General features: G+C 37.7%; 1 protein-coding gene across 1 annotated transcript in view; it reads right to left on the reverse strand.

The window, feature by feature from the left end:
• Window positions 1-21,457, reverse strand: part of AK5 (adenylate kinase 5) — a gene marked incomplete at its 3' end in the record, with an annotated part of 90,479 nt that overhangs the window by 34,377 nt on the left and 34,645 nt on the right. The window contains exon 6 of the mRNA XM_015825144.1: window positions 19,754-19,945. Coding sequence (XP_015680630.1) covers window positions 19,754-19,945 — 192 coding nt within the window. The remainder of the gene's footprint in view (window positions 1-19,753; window positions 19,946-21,457) is intronic.

A 21,457-nucleotide genomic window follows, 5' to 3' on the forward strand; every position in this document is an offset into this window, starting at 1 on the left:
AAATCCAATAGGTTTTTTAATAAATGGTTCCACTTTCCTTCCCTTTTATAGTTCTAGAACAGAGGTCTCCAACCTTTCTGGGCTTGCAGCCCAGAGGGAAGGAGAGCAGCTTCAAAATTGGTGCAAATGCGCATACTGGTGTAGCACTAGCAGCCCCATTCGAGCATGCAGCATGCACTGGTGCTCTGCGCATGTGGGAACGGCAACGCACCCCCCCCCACAGCGCCTAGCGGCCCCATTCACACATGCACAAGCAGGCCGCGCAAACCACCAGGCACTAGCGGCCCCATTCACGCATGCGCAAACAGGCCACAGACACCCGCCCCGCGCTAGAGTCCCCGTTCACACCACACACATGCGCAAATGGGGCCATGGGCGCTAGCGCAAGTGGGGGGAATGAACACCCACACATGCGCACACCAACCAGCCATTTCCATAGGTTGGGGACCCCTGTTCTAGAATATAAACTCAACACTGGCATACCAAAAAAAAGAATATAATTAACAAACACAATAAAATACAGGTATTCCTCGACTTACAATCATGATTGGGACTAGAATTTCTGTTGTAAGTCAGTGCAGTTATAACGCGAATCATCACATGACCAGACCTGATTTTATGACCAATTTTACAGGGTCATAAAATTAGAGCATGTCAATCATATAATCATGAAGTGAATCATGCAGTGGTTAAGCAAATTTGGCTTCCCCAATTGACTTTGCTTGTTGGAAGCCAGCTGAGAAGGCTGGAAATCATGATCTCATGACCACAAGATGCTGGCAGCCATCATAAATGTGAGTTGATTAACAAGTGACTGAATTGCGATCACACGATCATGGAGGTGGTGCAAAGACGGTATTACTTAACCATCATTAAGTAAATTGTTGTAAGTTCAGGAATACCTGTAAAGATTTGAAAGAATAGTCTAAGTGGAACCAGTTAAATATAGCCATGATCCACATTCCAGAGTTAGCACTCAATAATCTGTAAATAGTCTGAGCAAGCAAAACAACAATTTGAATACATGGTAATCCTTACTTAATGATGGCAATTTGGACCAGCAACTCAATATTAAGAGGTGCAGTCATACAGCATGATGTCACAATGAGTTACAATGGCAGTTCTGGCATCTCAGTTGCTGTTGTTAAGCATGGGGAAGGTGGCAGTCAAATGAAGGGAACATTTCTTGTTTAATGACCACAGGTGCAGTTTCAGGGTCTTATGGTCATGTGTTTGCCATTTGTGACCTCCTGCCGCCTTCTTCATGCTGGCAATGAAGGTCGCAAATGGCAATCACACAACCACATAGAATGCTGCGGCCTCGTAATTGCAAGCCAAATGCCAAATGCCTGAATCGCAAACATGTGACTATGAGGGCCCCTTTGATGGCCATAACAATGAGGACTGGTCATAAGTCCCTCTCATTCAGTGCAATTTTGAATAGCTGCTGAACAAGTGGTCGTTAAACAAGAAATGCTCCCTTCATTTGACTAGCCAAATATTTCCTGCTTTACTGGTTCTGGCTCTCCCAAGGCTTTTCAAGTGCAATCACCACAAAATACATTTTATCCAGCCTTCCTTTTTTGCAGACTTCCAACCAAGACCAGGAAGAAGACTGGATGCTTTATTACTTTGTCCACCAATTCTTCTGCAACTCACTGGAGAGACAGTTCACCCTATATACATTATGTTGGGAACCACAGTTAACCATATGGTTAACCACTCCAATTTACAAGTCTCCACTTAGATCTTGCCAGCAGAGTAGTCAAAAATTAAGAGCTCCCTTAATCCACCACAAAGCCAAAATTGCCAAAAAAAAAATATTCGTGTCCATTTTAAGTACATTTCTGATCTTAAGACATTACATCAAGGACAAAGCTTTACTCCAAACATTTTGTTACAACCTTAACCCTTAAGGTAATAGAACTGACAAAAGAAAGGTTTATTTAATCCTGGTAATCCTTGCTATTTCACTTACAAATGTCCCTTAGCCATTTATATTCCACAACTCACTCCCTACTGCTTTCAAAACTGTGTTGGGAGGACAGTGAAACACAAAGGGAAAGGTAAAAGCAGAGAAAAATCAGCAGTCCTGCTTTCTAATGTAGTTCGTTCCAGAGTTTAAGCTACAAAGCAAAACCGTACATTCAGAATTCTTTAATTCTTAATCCAAACTAACAATATTTTTCATTCTTATCTACCAAGTTCATACAGAATCATTGCTCCTTTTAAAGTAATATATAATAAATGGTATTTGCCAAATGCATAAAAGGCACTATTAAAACCAAAGGTATGCACTCAGAACTCCCACAAATTTAAACACATTCAGACGTATTTTCATTAAAATCTATGCTTAACTTGTCTGAGACATTCCTGCTGCTTTTTCTGATCAATTTCAGTTATTTATTTCATTCCTAACAGCTCAATAAAGTTCTCTTGTAAGCACAGAAATTAAAAAAATAAGATACAAGTAAATAATACTCCTTTAATACTACTTCGGTTAAATAAATTTATATATAATTGAATGAATTAAATCAGCCAGAAAATAAAGTACATAGCAAAAATAAAATGCTGAGAAAGTCCAAAGTAACCTGGCGCCAAAATTAACTCAGGGATAATGTTGAGAAAGTAATATAGAAAAGGATCTATGTTTTGAGGCACTCTCCCTTCTCATCTAAAGAAATGTCCAAAATTACAGGTAATCCTCATTAAGCAACTGCCTCATTTAATGACTGATTGCAATTACAAATGTAGTGAAACAGTAATTTTAAGAACAATCCTTGCATTTATGACATTTACAGATCTGTAAAGCAAAGGAAGGCTGAATAAAATCATAAGCACAGACATGGTTTTACTTAACAATTGCTTTACTTAATGACCAAATTGCCAGTCCCAAATGTGTTTGCCAAATAAGGACTACCTATATTATAATAGGATTGGAATGGGTAAATGTGGAAGGATATATTTGTTCAGATACTGTAACATATACCAAAATCAATATGGCACGGAAAATTGAAATTAGCATTGTAAGTCTCCCAGAGTCGCTTGGTGGAGAGTTGGGCTGCATATATATATTTAATAAATAAATAAATTATAAGTTGAGTCCAAAAATGGACCAGCAGTCAGTCAGCACATTGGGGTAGGCCAGACTAGAAAACTAAAGTTATGAATGCTAATATTACTTTTATTATAAAATTACCCTCACAAAACTTTGCATGTCTGAATTTACCTTCAAGAGAACTAGGGAAGGTCAAGCCTGAGACACTTTCTCAAATTACATCTCTCCTTCAGATTCATTTTTTCTTTTTTTTTTCTTTTTTTCTTTCCTTTTTTTGCCTGACTGTTGTCTTGGTTGCAGCTCTTCCTGCTGTTCCTCAAGATTACTCTTACTGCTCATCACACAGCCAGTGCAGATGGGAAAATGTTAGCATACTGTGAGAGTATCAACCAGTCCCCATTAATAATCTAGCTTTCTACTTTGATCTAATTGAAGTTCCTGGAATTTTACACAGAACATGTTGCAATTATTTAAGTGGGAGATTATCAGAAAATGAACACCTGTTACAGAAGTACCTCTGCGTAGCACCATAATTGGTTACATCAAATTAAGCAGATAAAAGATTTGTTGGCTATCGGGGAGAGCATCTATTGTATTTTTAATGATCATAAGGCACCCTCAGCGTAGTCATACTTTAGTGGAAATACATCCTTTTGCAAAATAGGGTGAATGCCACTCAGTCAGAATCGTCTGTAAACAGTATCTCTTATATTCATTGAGCATCAGTTATTTTGACTGGTATCCATTTCCTTGTCTAACCTCTGCTTCAGAATGTCTGTCAATCCTTCAAAGGCAGACCAGACCAGAAAACCCAAATCATGAAAACTAATACTAATTTAATTGTAAAGTATTAATAAGAAAATGTTGTAAGTTTGAAAGTGCTTCCACTTTTTACATTCCAGAAAACTAGGAAGGGTCAAATTATGAGATGTTTTTCAAATTACATTTGGGGTTTGGACCGACATCTAGGCTTGGCTCTTCCTCCTATTCAAAAGATTATTCATTCCTAACAACTCATTCCAGTTTCAAATATATTAGATGAAAAGTAGACTGCATGTTAGTCATGGACTAATGTGTTAATGGACATAATCTAATAGTTCCCACCCATCCCTACTGAGGAACATGCTGATAACATTTTTTCCTCTGGAAATCATTAGAATATTACCTGTTACTACATCAGTGTATTGAATTAGCCACCAAATTGGAAAGGAAATTGTCCCTGCTGCTCAATTCAGAAGCCTTATCCAGAAGGATCTTATTATCAATGATATCAAAAATTGCAAAAAAATCCAATAATTTATTTCATAAAGCAGGGGTGTCAAACTGCCGGCCCGCAAGCCGGATACATCATGGCAAAACTGTGCCCACCCCATTGCTGGCAATGGAAAAAAAGTCACAATACATTGCGACACATCACATGATGTTGCGAGTTTGACACCCTTGTCATAAAGGAACAAAGCCATGTCTAGTTAGAAGTTGACCCAAAAATTGCCTGGTGTTGATCAGTGAAGAAGCCAGACACACAAATAACGCTAAATCATAATATGGCCTGAAGTGAGCTTAGTAAATTGTGAAAATGGGAGCATGGTAAATTTTAAAACTTGGTTTATGGTATAGTGTGAATTCATCTAATGAATCAGTTACACAAGCCATAATTTACTATAATATCTAATCCCAGTCTGTTTATCAACCAGCTTCTCAGTGCAAATCTCAATGTCACACTGCATACTAGTTGTTAATAAACATTCTTTCTAATTCTCACCTAGAAATCTCTTCTTATTCCTCCTCTCTTAATTCTACTTCTAGCCCTCTTTTAAGGTTGCATTTAAATAATACTGTTCAGTCAGTGAATCTCTATTAACTACTCTTTTGAACCCCTGGCCCAAGAGCTGACCCTGTTAACTATAGTTGCTTTTAAGTCTTTGGTCCATGATCATTTTCTTCAGATATGATCCAAACAAGAATAGCTTTTTTAAAAAGAGATCAGTATCACTTCCTTTCTTAAAGAAAAAAATTACAACCATGATGTAAATCTCATGAGTGGGGGAAAAAGTGTGGGAAGGCTGCAGATCTCTACGTAGTTGTTAAGTATCAAAGGCAGGAGCAATGTGATTGGATTAAGTCACTACATTCTTAGAATTGTTTTGTGGAGGTAGAAGACTGCATACATTTCCAGCATTTTGACAGCAGTATAATGTCGCTCTTAATAAAAGTTTAGAAATCAAAGGCAATGCAGATCTGTATTTCTCATTTGAACAAAGGAGCAAAGGAGACTTGGGAATTCATTTATAAAATGGTCACAGATTACATTTTATCAGCTGGCCTATTTTTTACTGCATTTCTTTGTTGCATGCAGACTTTTGTACTGAACATAAAAATAGAAAGCATATTTAATGGTGCAGTGGTAAATTTTGAAATGAAGCAGCACTTGATCCACACACCCCACGACATTATATAAATCATCAAACACAGAAACAAAATGTATGATGGCCTGAACATTTTTGTCTGGGATTTTTTTTCAACTAGCTAAGTCTAAATTTCTAAAATAACAATTGCATTAACCTCATTTGTGTTAATCCTTTTGTCAACACTACAATGAGAATGGCTGCAGCCATTTTTTCTTCTCATTCTTGTTTTTTGAGGAACTTTCAAGCCTCAGAGTTCTGTTTTATTCGTCTCTGTCTGTCGGAACTATGATATCTTTCTTTTCTTAGTATTGAATTTGGTGCATTTGTTTTTAGTTGCCAAGACTTATTTTATTCCCCTAGATGGTTCTTGTGTAGAAAATCTTATCTCTACTTGACAGATAAGCCTTATCTTTAGGAAAGGAGACAGATCAGTGTACTGTTTCATGCTTCCTTTTTTGACTCTAGAATTCTAGAATTATATTGATTCAAATAATAGAGAAAAGTAGAATTTACTTTGCAGGGGAGATGGTTCCTTATAGATTGCATCAATAAAACTCTGCCCAAGTGTGTTTGGAAAAAGCATTAAATGAGGTGTCCTTGGTTGTTTTCTTGCAGATGTTTCATTACCCAAGCTACGTACTGTGTTTCCCCGAAAATAAGACCGGCTTTTTTTTTTTTTGCCTCCAAAAGAGGCACCAGGTCTTATTTGGGGGGGGGTCTCTTTTATACTCACCTCCGGCACTGACAGCCCCGCCCAGCCGATCCACTTCTTCTGACTGAAGGGGCAGCTTTATTCTGCAGCAGCATTCCGGCTTGCATTTTGCAGTCAGGCCTTTCCGGAAGGCCACTGCAGCTGAGTACCGAGCTATGGATTCAATCCATAGCTAGGTTTTCGGCTGCATAGGTCTTGCAGAACCGAGCTGCAGTGGCCTTCCGGAAAGGCCTGTGACTGAGAAATGCAGGCCTGGCTGCAGAAGATGCCGCAAAAGAAGTGGACTGGCAAGGAGAGGCCTGGCTGCAAGGTAAATGGGTGCGGGGCATGTGGGGCAGCTCCACCCCCCACCCAGCTTGATTTTTAGGTGTGTGCCTCACTCCAAAACTAGGGCTTATTTTTGGGGTAGGACTTATATTCGGCCCACCCCCCCAAAATCAAGCTAGGGCTTATTTTCAGAGTAGGCCTTATTTTCGGGGCAACATGGTAACATCATCACAGTACTGATGTTGTTACCTAGCTTGGAAACATCTGCAAGAAAATAACCAAATAACCAAGCCTAGAGAGCACCAAGGACTGTTCATTTCAACCCTGAGCTACAAATAGTCTCCTCTACTAAAGCATATTAAAGTTGATGAATTTTTAATCAGAATTTATGATACAGCTAAAGGTTTCAGACACAAGCATCTTCATTTACATTCCTCAGAATACTGATTAATTTCCTCCTTCAACAAACTTCATGGTGTTTAAAAAAATCCGCAATCCATAAATGGACAACCAAATGCCACAAATGCTAAATGCTGAAATCACCGGAATTTCAAAGTTATTGGAGAGGTAATTCACGAAATAAAAGGCGGGAGCAGAAAAACTCAAAATCTGCTTCAGTTTTGTGGCTATAATTTTAATGTTATGGCATCATATGGTTGATTTTTCTTCTTGGTTTATCCAAATCGGCAACTCTAAATCCAAGGAAGATATCATGGTTAAAAAAACAGTACAGATGAATTCCTATGTCATGCCATGGCATAAACAAATCCTAATATTATTTAATATGTTGGGTGAATCTAGACTTTCACTCAAAATTGAAACTATCAATTTATTTTATTAATATGCTGCAAATATGATTTCCCCCTGGTATTCTGAAAACCTAAGACACATAATTGAAGGATGCTGAAACCCTGAATAGGATTCAGTAACAAACTAGAAAAACAAAACAGATAAACATTTTTTTCTGATATGCAGGAAATAAATCCATAATCAAACTTATAGGAAAATAACAAATACATGATCACTGGAGCAAAGCTTTGCTGAAGAGGTGAACAAGCATGTTAAAAGAATGAAAACATTTACACAAAATGTCTGATGACTAACTACATCAGGCCATAAAATTTACTCAAAGACTCAATGTTCATTGCGGCTTCTTCCTCTTACTCATTGAACATGCCTGTCAGTAAAAAGATAACAACACTAAACAAAGTGCTAGAAAAAGGAATCCAAAAAAAGCATTCAGCTGACAGCAAGCATGAAATTATAATGGTCTGTTAAATATTAGAAAAATTAATTCCTATTATCCCAATAGGGTCTGCTATCATCCTACCATGTAGAAATCCAGACCCGCTTATTTGCATCAAGAACAGTTTCATTGTTTGAAGATCTATTTGGTGATCTCATCACCTGACAACCTATAATTCATATGCAAAGGCAGAGCCACAACCACAGCCATGAGGCAAAGCAACTGCAGTTAGGGAACCTGTTGCAACTATCTTGGTGAATGAACTTGTAATGACTGTCCAAGCAACATTAAGTATAAGATAAACAGAATTCCCAAATCATACTGCCACAATAGTTTTATTGAAACTACAGTTGGCCAATTTCGCTAATTTCATAACAATATTAAGATCCTCTTGTTATGTTGTGCTTTCATGCTGCTGACCTTGGTTGCACTGTGGGTGATGCCCGGGTTCTTATCTGATTCTTAATCATCGATAGTAACCATCTGGGATGGATGTCTATGCAGATTCTCAATCATACAGTTCACGGTTGTCCCAAAGATGCTTTTCAAAAGGAAACTGGACTTTCTTTGCTTTTTTTTGCCCCTTTGAAAACGTTTCCCTTCTCATCCAAGAAGTGAAGAAGTTTCTTGGATGAAAAGTGAAATATTTTCAAGGGGAAAAAAAGCAAAGAAAGTCCAGTTGCCTTTTGCAAAGCACTTTTGGGACATCTGGGTGGATGGTTTCATAAAAATAACAACATTAGTTTATATCCCATGTTCTAAATAATTTACTGAGACATGATGCTATGTTTTGACAACATTTTGACTTGCAGGGCCACACACATTCCTTGTAGTTGAAGTCGCCAAATTTGTTGGTCTCTTCAAAAAAGCTGATGTTGGTAAATTAAAGAGGGCTCAAGAGAAGTCTCTGCAATATCTAGGCAATTCCAAAATATGAGATTGTTAGAAGGCTACGTAATGTTATTCAATCTACAAGACCCAAAGTTTAAATTTAGAGCGTTGGCAATTCATTGTCTACCAAACTCATTCATTTGTTCATACAGTAGGACAGGGGTAGGCAACCTCGGCTCTTTTATGACTCATGGACTTCAACTCCCAGAATTCCTGAGTCAGCTATGGACTTCAACTCCTGAGTCAGCTATGGACTTCAACTCCCAGGAATTCTGGGAGTTGAAGTCTATGAGTCATAAAAGAGCCGAGGTTGCCTACCCCTGCACTAGAATAACAATACAATGGTGCCTTGGTACTCAACTACTTTGAAACTCATCAAATTTGGTAATCAACACATTTTGATGCGAAAATTTTGTCCCAATGTACATTGTTTGTTTGGTACTCAACACACAAGCTAGAACTTGTCGGTGGTGGTTTCCTTGTGACTCACATTATGCCTTATGGGAAAAAATTGTTTGGTATTTTTCGTTTTTGGTACTCATTGCGTCTCCTAGAACCAATTAACAGTGAATACCAAATACCACTGTAGCTCTGATGAAAAGCATATGATAACAATGAAAGATGATAAGGACCAGGCCCATGGGAGAGACATTTACCTGGATCTCAAGAATTTAAAACATTTTGAATAAATTAATTCTATCAAAAGTGAAATCAGAGTAAGAGCCTGATTTCCATACAAAAGTTGCACCGAAGACCTGTCCCAATATAATTTGACAGCAGAGTTTTTTTCTCCCTTTGAGCAGAAGCCTGATTTTGAAAGCATTCCTTCTCTGTATTGTCAGCACAGCTTATGCAATCTGAGCTGACCTGTTTACTATTATTACTCTATTCAATATTACTCTATTCAATATAATTCATTGTGTTATTTTCTCAGCTGATAGTTTATCCCTCCAGCAACTTTTCAGGACTGGGATTTGCAGACTAGAGCTGTAGATATATATTATTTGCACATACATCAGACATGATAGTGAGATTGGTGGCTGTATAAATTACATAAATAAAATAATAATCCAAAAATATAAACCTAGACCTTGGTTGGAGATTATAGGACAATGCCAATAGCACAAAAATTGTACATTAGTAGGCATGGAATATCTAGAGCATTTTATTATAATACGCTTATTTATTCATCAACCCAAGGAAGACTTTTTTTTCTTCGCTAGGGAAAGGATCCTTTAGTGATAAACTACATAGTGCATAAATTGCATCTTCCTAATTAGGAGTCAGAAACATCAGCAAGAAACCAGTATGTGCTTGTGCTCATACCAAAGCACATTTTAAATTTAATGTTGATTTACTGCTGTTTTATTTGCTACAACCAATTGCTAGAAAAGTACAGTTTAGTAGATAATATATTTTATACCAATTACAAGACTGAATGCAATTGTTACCCTTTAAATATTAGATATCTTACTGTGCATGAAATCATTATCACTACCAAAGATACAGAGACGGCATATTAACAACATGTATAGGAAATTAAAACAGTCTGATAAGATGACAATCCTCCCAAACCAATCTAATGAGGCAGAGAACAACTTAGAATAAGGAACTAGGTGGAATACATCTACATATTTCTGTATATATTACCATCTATTTAGCATACAGGTGGTCCTGAACCTATGACCACAACTGAGCCCAGAATTATAAGTCATGGTGGCTGTAAAGTGAGGTGCACACGTGATAGTCTTGCTTAATGACCACAATTCCTGATCTCCCAGTTGCAGTCATTATGTGACCAATGGGTTGTTAGGTAGAGCCTCAGGGGATGATGGGGAGGCCCTGGGAGGCCTGGTGCAGGTTCAGGTCCACACTGCAACACTTCCCCAACTCATACATATCCTATGCCATGCCTCAGGGTCTCCCACACCTCCTGAGGCACCCTGTGCTCCACTTCCCATCCCCTGGGTCACACAACCTTGGATTTCCTCCCTATTCAATCATGCCTCACTTCACTCACCTTTTCCACAGATCACTTTTAGGAAAGAAAATCACTGATCCGTCACATGCCCTTCCTACATAGTGGCCATGTGGTGGTGTCCCAGAAATGGATGTCATTGTGCGAGCGGCCGCAATTGCAATATGAGAATTGCGGCAAGTCCCCAAATGGTGCCCACCTCTAGGACAGCACCACACAACCACTGTATAGGAAGGTCATTTGGCAGATCAGACAGTTGTTCTTCCCAAAGGCTGAAAAGTTAAATGAAGCAAGACGTGACAGAGAGAGAGAGAGAGAGAGAAGGCCTAAGGGTGTGGAACCCAATTAAGTGGGAAGCAGGCCCAAGGCCTGTGGGGACCCCAGTAAGTAGAAGATAGGCTCAAGGAAGCCAATGAGGCAGGATGGGTGGGAAAATAGGCAGGTCCCTGCAATTGGTCATAAGGATGAGTGGATTGCCAGGCTCCTGAATTTTGTTCACATGGCTGCAAGACTCCTGCAGTAGCCCTAACTTCAGGTGAAGGTCATAAGTCCCTTTGTTTAATGCTGCTGTAATTTCAAATGGTCAATGAATGAATAATCATAAGCTGAGGACTACCTATATCTCTCATCACATGGCAGCTATCGTACCAAGATTCATCTGAAATTATTTACAGATCTACAGCTCCTTCAAACGGAGCTTGACTCCTAGCCATATGAGTATATCCAAGTAATTTATAGCAACACTGTGAAAGTGATTTGTCATTTCCTTCTCCTGGTTTTTTTTGGTTTCCAACCTTACTTAACTTTTTCATATTCATCAAGGTAGATCAGATGAAGACATACACCTTGCCGCAGATGCATTTCCAAAATGTGAAAACACCAAACATGGCTCTCTCAGTACAATGTACAGCCATTAGACTAATAAATAATAACTTAGCCAACAAAATATTTATTTAACCATACAAATATTGTCAATTTGCTATGCTAAATATTTGTATTTCAGGAGAAAAAAAAGAGAGGGGAGAAACAGAAACCAATCTAGGGGAGACCTGCCTTGAATAACTTCTGAATTCAAGAAATGCTTAATAATTTTTAAAAACTTTTAAAACAATAGGATCACTCCAAAAACAAACAAAATACATATAGTTGTCATCCAGTTTAATAATCATGATTAACAAATCAAAGAAAAATAGAAGCAATCACGTGTGCAAGATTTAAAAATCAGATTCTGAATAAAATATGAAAACGTTGCCTCACCTGAATAAGTCTAACAGCTCAGCAACGAAAGAGCAACTTTGAATAAATTCTGTACACTGTTTTTCAAGAATTTATATTTAAATGAGATACTATAATAACAAGCGAAGAAATTCATTTTCATTTTCATTTTCCTGAAAAAAACTTCATTGATTAAACAAATAGTGGTGAAATAGTCTTTTAAATGTTCAAAATATTTTGCCATCCCTCCAGAGTTCTGCAAACAAAATGGCAAAACTTTCTATTGACCAAGTAATAATAAATAAACCTCAGAAATTAGCTTTGCTTCCTGTATAAAGCAGCGGTTCTCAACCTATGGGTCGCAACCCCATTTGGGGTCGATCGACCATTTCACGGGGGTCGCCAAGCAAGGCTGTCCGCCATTTTTTCCCCTTTTCCGGCGGGTGCCTTACCTCCCTTGGGCTGGGCCAGCTGGTAGTCGGCCTGCTCTGTCTCTGCCGCTTGCCAGCTACACCTCGGCCGGCGCAGGGGACGCAACCACGCATGCGCGGCGCTCCCGGGCAGGAAAAGTCCTCGACTTACAACCGGTTGGGTAGTCTTCGACTTACGACCGGTTTAGTCCTCGACTTACAACCGGTTTAGTCCTCGACTTACGACCGGTTGGGGGTTGCGGCATTAAAAAGGTTGAGAACCACTGGTATAAAGCTTTGCAGATGTCATAGCAACAGGAGCCACCATTTTCCCGGTGTTCAATTTGATTATTAGGCTTATTTTGGACTGCTATCCTGTGTGGAATTCAAATATTTTATTGTAAGAATGATTATGAGCACAACTAGAAAGTTACCATTTTTGAAATCTTGACAGGGGTTTATTTCCTCATTTAGCTAAAATTCAGATTTTCTCCAACATTAAACACTGCAGGACATTAGGGTTGGAAGTATAAATTTGATCTCTATTCATGTGAAAATTTGACCTTAGATAAGCATAATTTGGAAATTGCTGGTAAATCCTGTTTGGGGAGCACTCAAGCAGAAACTTAATATTCTAGATCGGCTTATTTAAAATATTATGTCATAAAGATCAAAATATTCTAAGGCAGGGGTCCCCAACCCCCAGTCCATGGACCAGTAACGGGCCACAGCATGCCAGCAACTGATCCGCACAAACAAGCAAAGCCCCCATTCGTGGGATACAGGCAGCACACAAAACCACGCACTCTCCGGTCCGCAGAACCGGTCCCTGGTGCCCAAAAGGTTGGGGACCTCTGTTCTAAGGAGAATTGATTAGATTTAAGCTTGGGTTGTTTAAAATTATCCAATTAAAGTATATTTTGGTCTTAGAGCTTAGACCACCATACTAGCATCTGTGGCAACCATTAAAAGAATATCACTGAAAACATTTTAGAAAAGTGTGCATCACAGATTATTTTCATAGAAAGTTTACCAGTATAGTCAAGACAGAAACTGGTAACAATTTTGGAACAAATAACCGGAATAGCCTATTTTAATAAATCAATGTTCTTGTGTTTTAAAGAAAGTTTAATACGAATCTGATTATTATTAGAGAAAACAAATTCAATAAAATATTCTTTTTTTATGTTTATTGCACTTCATGGTAGATGTTCAAGAATTCAATTTCTTAAAGCCAGAAATGTTGGAGGAGCCTGTCAGATATGATTGGATTTGTTCTATAGTTATCCTGCTTTGGTTTATTGTTCACATCATAATTCTTCTCATTATTATTTGAGGAAGAGAAATATATGCTTAGATTTTAAAACAATGTTGAGTTATAGACTGAAAGGTTGAAATCTACTGATCTATGAACAACTTTGCATCTATTGGGAATGGAGTGTCACTAAAAATTATTTTGCTTTATTTGAAAGGTACAGTTACTCCAGATTTAAAATCTTGAATTGAATATATGTGTTTGCAATCTGATTTTGAATGGGTTCTTTACTGACGTAATGGAAGGCCTAAATAATTCTGTGTAGTTAGGGTTTAATTTGTTTAAAACTCAAGTTGCTTTTTTTGTTTTTTCTTCTTCCTCTTTATTTTCTGTTTCTTGCAAGTCTATAGCATAACTAAAGAAGTCAAATGATAACAGTCCCATCCCTGTTGCTTCTATCCTACAATTCTCTCCTGGCTTTATAGTATAGATCCAGATTTGCTATTAAATGATTAATTTTATTTGCAAAAAACTAGTTAAAACTGTTAAAAACAGTTAAAGATGAAGCTGAACAGACATGTTCAACATATAAATGTATTAATAATAAACTTCACTAGCAGCCTTGAAACCAAATCTTTTTCTGAATAAAGGAGGGCACTTTTCAGCCCCACAAAAAGTATAAGAATGTCCACTGAATGAAAAAGGCTGGCAATCCTTCATCTCTGTATTTATACAAAGACTGAACAAATGTTTGGAAGCCTCAACACATTTCCCAAGGAATCCATTTTTATGGCTAGAAGCAACAATAAAGCTTTTACAAGCTGAGACTGAGGAATCACAGAACGGTCATGAGGCAAACCCTGGAGGCCAAAGAAACCTGAATACCAATTTATCATGGCAGAGTTAAACTCACCAGTTCTAGGACAAGGTCTGAGGTCACAAGCAATCAGATTGAGGCGATCAAGAAACATTTTGTTGAAATTAGACACAAATAATAAAAAAAAGGAACCACAGTCGTTAGCAATACTGAAAAGCTATATGTGGGTATATTTAAATTCCTTGAGAACCATAAGTCAAATCAGGCAGTATATGGGCAATGCCAACCCTCTCTGCATCTTGCTTCTTTCATCTGTATTTGTCAACATTCTCTAGGATAGGGATAAGCAATTAGGGTAACTTTACGACCCGTGGACTTCAATACCCAGAATTCCTGAGCCAACAGTGGCTGGCTCAGGAATTCTGGGAGTTGCAATCCACAGGTTATAAAGTTGTCATAGTTGCCCACTCCTGCTCTATGTTCTTTTCAGGCATATTGCTTTGGTTTTGACATGTTCCTATCTAGCCATTAAGAATATGCCAGTTTCTTCTGGTCTTGATTCTACAGCAATTCTAGTTTCACCTTATCATAGAGTATCATAGAGTAGAATATCAACTATAAGAGATAGAAATGCTTGTGACATCATTTATTCCAACCCATGTTCCACTACTACAGCATCTACAACAGATAGCCATTCACCTTCTGCTCAAATCCTCTCAGAGAAAGAGCCTCCACCCTCTCCCAAAGACAATCTGTTTCATTGTTGAACAGTTCTTAGAATTCTTCCTCTGATGTGTGATCAAAATCTACTCTCTTGTAATTTAAACCCGTTGCTTCTGCAATAGCTTCAACCTATCTTTTACCTGACAGCAACTGTGTCTTACTACAGCAGGCTCATCACAATTTTCTCATAAACATCTTACTCTTTAGTAAACCTGAAACAGGCACAAGGACTACGAGGAGCACATTGAAGGAGAAACCCTTGAGGAGCATTCTTGGACATTTGTATCCAGTTATACATCCATTTAATTATTATGCCACACTTTGCTAATCAGAATGTCATGGGCCATTTTATCAAATGTTTTGGTAAAATTAAGATATATTAATTACATCTAAAAGATTCCCACAATCTACTGAAGAAATTATTCAGTTAATAATAAGATTAATTAGTACGAGAATGCCTTTTTTAAAAAACAAATCTATGCTAATTCCTGATAATTACTACATTAGTTTCAAGAGCTTCAGCTCAATCTCTTTATGGTCTGGTGAGAATCTATCCAAACATAAAGACTTATTAGTCTTCCAAAACACATTTTCCTTTTCAGATGTTAAAGTGATTTAATGTATAGTCCTTTGTTCTCTATGATGCAGTTAATTTAAACTGGAGATTTCTTCAAAGCAAACGCTTGTTCCATAATGTATTTCAGTTAATTCTTCATTATGCCTTGGATTCTTACACTGAAATGGGTTTTGGAATTGATAGTCTAAGTAATCCCTTTCAATGTTATCATCCTAAAATTTAAAAACACAGAAAGGCTGGGGAAATAGCTGAATATAATGTTATTCCAAATTCTTACTTGAATTAACAAAGGGAAACAAAATACTGTTTCTGTACTCATCTTAGAAGGCACAGCCTCATAAAAATCTAACACTATGGAACTTAAAGTAGTTATATCAGGATTAACCAAATGATATGCAGAATTCTGGGGAAAATAATGATGGAAAGTCTAAAAAACAGGCGAATCACAAAACATTTTTTTGCAACATGAACCAGTGATATACCTTTCTCTTTCCTCTGCAGGAACAAAATGGGACAGATGGAAATTTTATTTATTTATTTCATTTGCCGCCCATCTCAAGGTGGCTTTGGGCAGAAATGTTGTCTTTAGATGAATTTTTCCTTCTACGAAAGGCACTTCTGAAAACATGGATGGCTGTTAGTAGTCAACAAATAGGACATAACTGCAATAATATCCTCTTGTGCATGTTCTGCACAAATGGTATTGAAAAATCATACTTTTGATATCAAAGATAACTTAAAGCTGTTATTACTAATCATCAGTGATAGGCCTTTTTCCCAGTGGACTTTTTTTTTTTAATGTTACCAGTTGCTTGTATAAATAAAACTTTTTTCCCCTTAATCAAGGAAGATTACCTTTGCAACTCAAAGAGGAGTTGCAAAGGTGCATGTTTTGTTTCTTGGCTTATCTGCTTATAAAAAGGTTTTTCAGAAACAAAACTCTGCATATTCTGGATTTATGAATCCCAATGTATTCTAGGTAACTTCTTTTTTTTTAACTTTAATTACATGGTTGAACTCCTTTTTCATTTTTGTGTGCTACAGCTGGAAAAGGAAAGCAAATGGTTGCCATAACATCATAGTGCTCCAAAATATAGTTAAGTAATCCTTTAGTAGACTATTCCTCTTGATTTTACAATAGAGTTAGGACAGTTGTTCCCTTTATTGTTATTATCTTCTTGGAAAATGCTATTGTAAATACTTCAGCAGAAATAAAGAAGACTTTTAAGGTATCTGGTTTCACACACACACACACACACACACACATACACACACACAGAGAGAGAGAGAGAGAGAGAGAGAGAGAGAGAGAGAGAGAGAGAGAGAGAGAAAGAGAACTCCTCCTTTAATCTTTAGCAGACATGTCAAACTTGCGATGTCACGTGACGTCGCGCAATGTATCGGAGCTTTTTCACCGTTGCCAGCAATGGGTTGGGCGCGGCTCCAGTATGATGAAACCGGCCCGTGGGCCGGCAGTTTGACACCCCTGATCTTTAGGATCCGTCAAATATATACTAATTTAGTTTACACCTCACCAGTCATTCATCCCAGTAAGTTTGTATTTGTGTTTGCATATATGCTGAGCAATTTAACAGTTAGTAAGCAAGTTTTTAAGAATTTTGTAGCAGTTTTATAATCTTGCTGTATTTACTATTTGTTTAAATTAATAGTTTTAAAATTAAGATTCTATTTATAGCACCATTATGAATAATTTATTATTCTTTCTATTGATTTTAGTAATGCTTCTGCGTTTTCATTTGAACTTTGTAACTTTTTATAACAATTGTACAAATGCTGGTCGGTGACTATAACAATGAGGATTACAGGTATTCCTCGACTTACAACAGTTCATTTAATGACCGTTCAACGGTCACTGAAAAAAGTGACTTACAACCATTTTTCAGACTTACAACCATTGCACCCTTTCCATGGTCCTGTGATAAAAATTTGTATGCTTGGCAACTGATATTTATGACAGTTGCAGTATCCCGGTGTCATGTGAACATCTTTTGCGACCTCCTGACAAGCAAAGTCATTAGCGAAGCCAGATTCACTTAATAATCACATTACTATCTTAACAACTGCAGTGATTCACTTAACAACTATGGCAAGAAAGATTGTAAAAAAGTGGCAAAATTCACTTAACAAATGTCTCACTTAGCAACATAAATTTTGGATTCAATTGAGGTCGTAAGTCGAGGCTTAACTGTATATACACCATAAAATGTAAATGTCCAGAGAATCAACAATTTCAAACTGTGTTATGTGATACTACATTATCTTGTCTAGTATCTGAACTTTTGATGCAGGCATTATTTAGAGAATATCTGAGCCTCTTCTGCTGCTTGGGTTCAAAAGCAGAGCTTTTGAAAAACTACTTTTCAATACAATAACTAAATACTGGTGCAATAAAATGTTTTCAAAAATGCACTGTCTCTTCCAATGTAATATTTGGGGATTTTGTTTTGTTTGTTTTGGTATGGTCTCAAAAACAAAGTAAAATCCATTGAGGCTGTTAGCTCAGTCTTAGACCAGGGCAGATGAGGACCCAGCCTTTTGTCTAAAGCCAAGATTTTTTTTTTTTAAATGTAGTTGCTTTCTAATTTGCTCTTTGATCTGCAGGGAGAGAAAAAAACCCCAGCACCGTTGTGGCCCTCTAACTGTTGTGGGCAACTCAGCATTCCCAACCAATATGACCAATTGTTAAGAGATACTGAGAAGAGGTAATTTGGAAATAACTTGAGGAACCCATCCATGCTAGATGGATTTCTCCCTAGGTCCAACTGCAATTATCAAAGAAAAGTAAGAAATAAAAGAGTTTGGTTTGTTGTTAACTAATGGAACTGTCTAAGCAATGCAAAATTGGGATATAATTTGAAATCAGAACATCGTTTCCCTCCCCCTTTTCACAGAACTGAAGAAATCTTTCTGCAGACTCCTACAGATATTCCAGCCTTTTGACAGATCTCTTTCTGGCCAAAAGATCATTTTTTGCTGCTTTCAGCCTGTCCTCCTATAATATTTCACTGAGTTGCTTGCTTTGCACGTCTGGTTTCTTTTATAAAGAAGCATTGATTTGAAAGAGCTACAGAATTCATCTTATAACAATCCTTTCTTTTAACAAGCAGATTCAACATTATGATTGATTTCCAGTTCTACACCTAAGGATATATTTATTGTTTACAATAATATATCATTCCAATGCTTCATCTTGTGGTATAGCAAGTATGAAACATGATCTTTTCCAGACTTGCTAACTCTTTGCTTTTGAATTCTGGGCAGTATTATAATTGCAGGATAAAAGTTCTGCAATGCCAAGCAGAATCTGAAAATAAGATGTACTATACATTCAACATACAGGCAGTTTTTATTTATTTTAGCGATCACATTTGGGACCAGTAAATCAGTCACAAATTGAAACAGTTGCTAATTGAAACTACGACTGTGCTTCTGATTTTACTTCGGCTTTCCCCTTGTTTTACAGATCTCTCTGGGGGTCATAAATGTGAAGACTGACCATATATGAAAATATTTTTTTCACTGCTTCCTGCAGTCGTCTAATGAGGACCACCTGTAATTTATTATTATCAGAATGGCTGTATTTATTCCAAATTAGTGTCCAGCTCAAAATATATTCCATACAGCTCAGTGTTTCTCAGCCTGCAGCAGCTTTAAGATGTGTGGATCTCAGCTGCCAGAATTCTCCAGCAAGCATGAATGAAGTCCACGCATCTTAAAGCTGCTGAGGTTGAGAAATATTGAGCTAGCTTTTTTAGCATCCCTAAATTTGGCCATAATTTTTCTTCTGCTGATCCCAAGCACAAAAATGGATTGACACAGACCATTTCCATCCGAACAATTTTGGATATAAAGCATCTCTCTTTCACCAAGTGACTTACCCGATTCTCTGATAGGAACTTTTATGGGTGTTGTAAGATAACACATTATTTCTTCTCTAACAGAAAGGGCTTTGATCAAAAAGGCAACAGCTATATAAATTATACATCCAAGTGAGCATGAAATAGCCACTGGGGCCTCTCAGTCTTAGTGTGACTGCAGGAGTCCTCAATCAAACATGAATAAAACGTTTAATGATTTAAATAGTTATTCTCAAAAGCATGAGAGGTCAGATCATCATTGCCTGAATTTTGCTAGCTGAAATTTAATTTATCACACATACAGATTTAAAAACTTACAGTCACAATCAGATCCTTTTCCTGGAAATATTTGACCAGTGGAACAGCATTCTGCTTGAAATTAGTCAGGCGTCTCTGTGTAGCTTTCAGATTATCATCCGGCCTCCCCTGCTGTTCGGCACGTTTCATTAGGCGTTCTTGTAGCCGTTGATTTGAGCAGGACAAGAACACCACCAAATCTGGGGTACAGATCTGCAAAGAAAATCATCCAAATGATAGAAAGATCAACACAGAGAAATGTATTCAGGCTACTATCAATTAGCCACCTGTCAACCACTGTCACTTGGTTGAGTTGAGCAGCTATAGAAATTGAATGAATAAATGAATGAATGGATGAATGGATGGATGGATGGATGGATAGATGGATGAATGTTGCTGTAAACCACCAACCTTTGCCCTTTTTCAAGAGCTTTAGCAAACACTGAACCCTTACATATTTTTGTTTGAAGGGAAATATGATCTCCATTAACATCCCAAGGGAAGTTCTTTCCTTCTGGAATTTGAATTATGTTGAGTCTGTGTAGACTACACTGTAGATGTCTGTGGAGATTCTCAATCATCCAGGTCACAGTTGTCTCAAAGATGCTTTTTCATGAGGCAACTGGACTTTCGTGTTTTTCTTTGAAGATGCTTCGCTTCTCATCCAAGAAGCTTCTTCAGCTCTGACTAGATCAGACATGTCAAACTTGCAATGTCACGTGATGTCGCGCGACGTATCGGAGCTTTTTTGCCATTGCCGGCAATGGGGTGGGCGCGGCTCCGGTATGATGAAACCGGCCCACAGGCCAGCAGTTTGACACCCCTGGACTAGATGGTGAGAGTGGAAGGATTTATATTGCTTGCAGACAGCTGGTCATTTGCATTCTTTTAGAGAGTCACAACATTCAAAGGGTGTTCATCCCAAAGTGCATAGCTAAATGTCTATGGAGATTCTCAGTCATCCAAGTATGGTTGTCCCAAAGGTGCTTTTTTCTGGAGGCAACTGGACTTTCTTGTTTTTCTCTGATGGCCCCAAATGGCCCCATCGACTCTCTAATGTCTTCAAAGAAAAACAAGAAAGTCCAGTTGCCTTGTGAAAAAGCATCTTTGGGACAACTACACTGTAGACTACACTGTATCCAACACTGTGTAGACTAAGAAGAAAGAAGATTCTCTTTTTTCCCTTCTTGCACCTCAATGCCCAACGTGATGAGAAAGACCAATTTGTCACCCCCTTTTTTGGTCTGAAAGAAATGTAATCCCAGCTGGTAAGGAAGTTGCAGGAAATGATAGCAGCTGGCATCTAAAAGTGCATGTATGGGCATGGTATGAAAACTCTAGAAAAAGAAAAGATAGTGCCACCCCACATGATTTTAGCACACCCATTCCTGCTGTTCAGGCCAAAGGCACCTTTCACAGACCATGCTGGGCATGTTCTCGGTAATAAGGGCTCTTTATAATAACACAGCAGAAATAAATAATACTAATTGAACTGAGCGTCTTTTACTAAAGCGATTGTTGGGTTCCAATCTTAATGATGATATTTATGTTTCCCTATGCATGATGGGGATAATTATGTTCTTTGAAAATAATTAAGCAGAATGAAACTGTCGCAAATAATTGGCCTGATGATTAGAGTCCATATGAAATGACAGGATAACCTAAGCAGCCATACAATTAAAAGATACTGAGGGAATTTATTTTAAGTTGTTTACCGAGGAAGAC

The sequence above is a fragment of the Protobothrops mucrosquamatus genome, unplaced genomic scaffold (genome assembly GCF_001527695.2).
Source record: "Protobothrops mucrosquamatus isolate PMUCROS unplaced genomic scaffold, P.Mucros_1.0 scaffold2509, whole genome shotgun sequence".
Lineage (NCBI taxonomy): Eukaryota > Metazoa > Chordata > Lepidosauria > Squamata > Viperidae > Protobothrops > Protobothrops mucrosquamatus.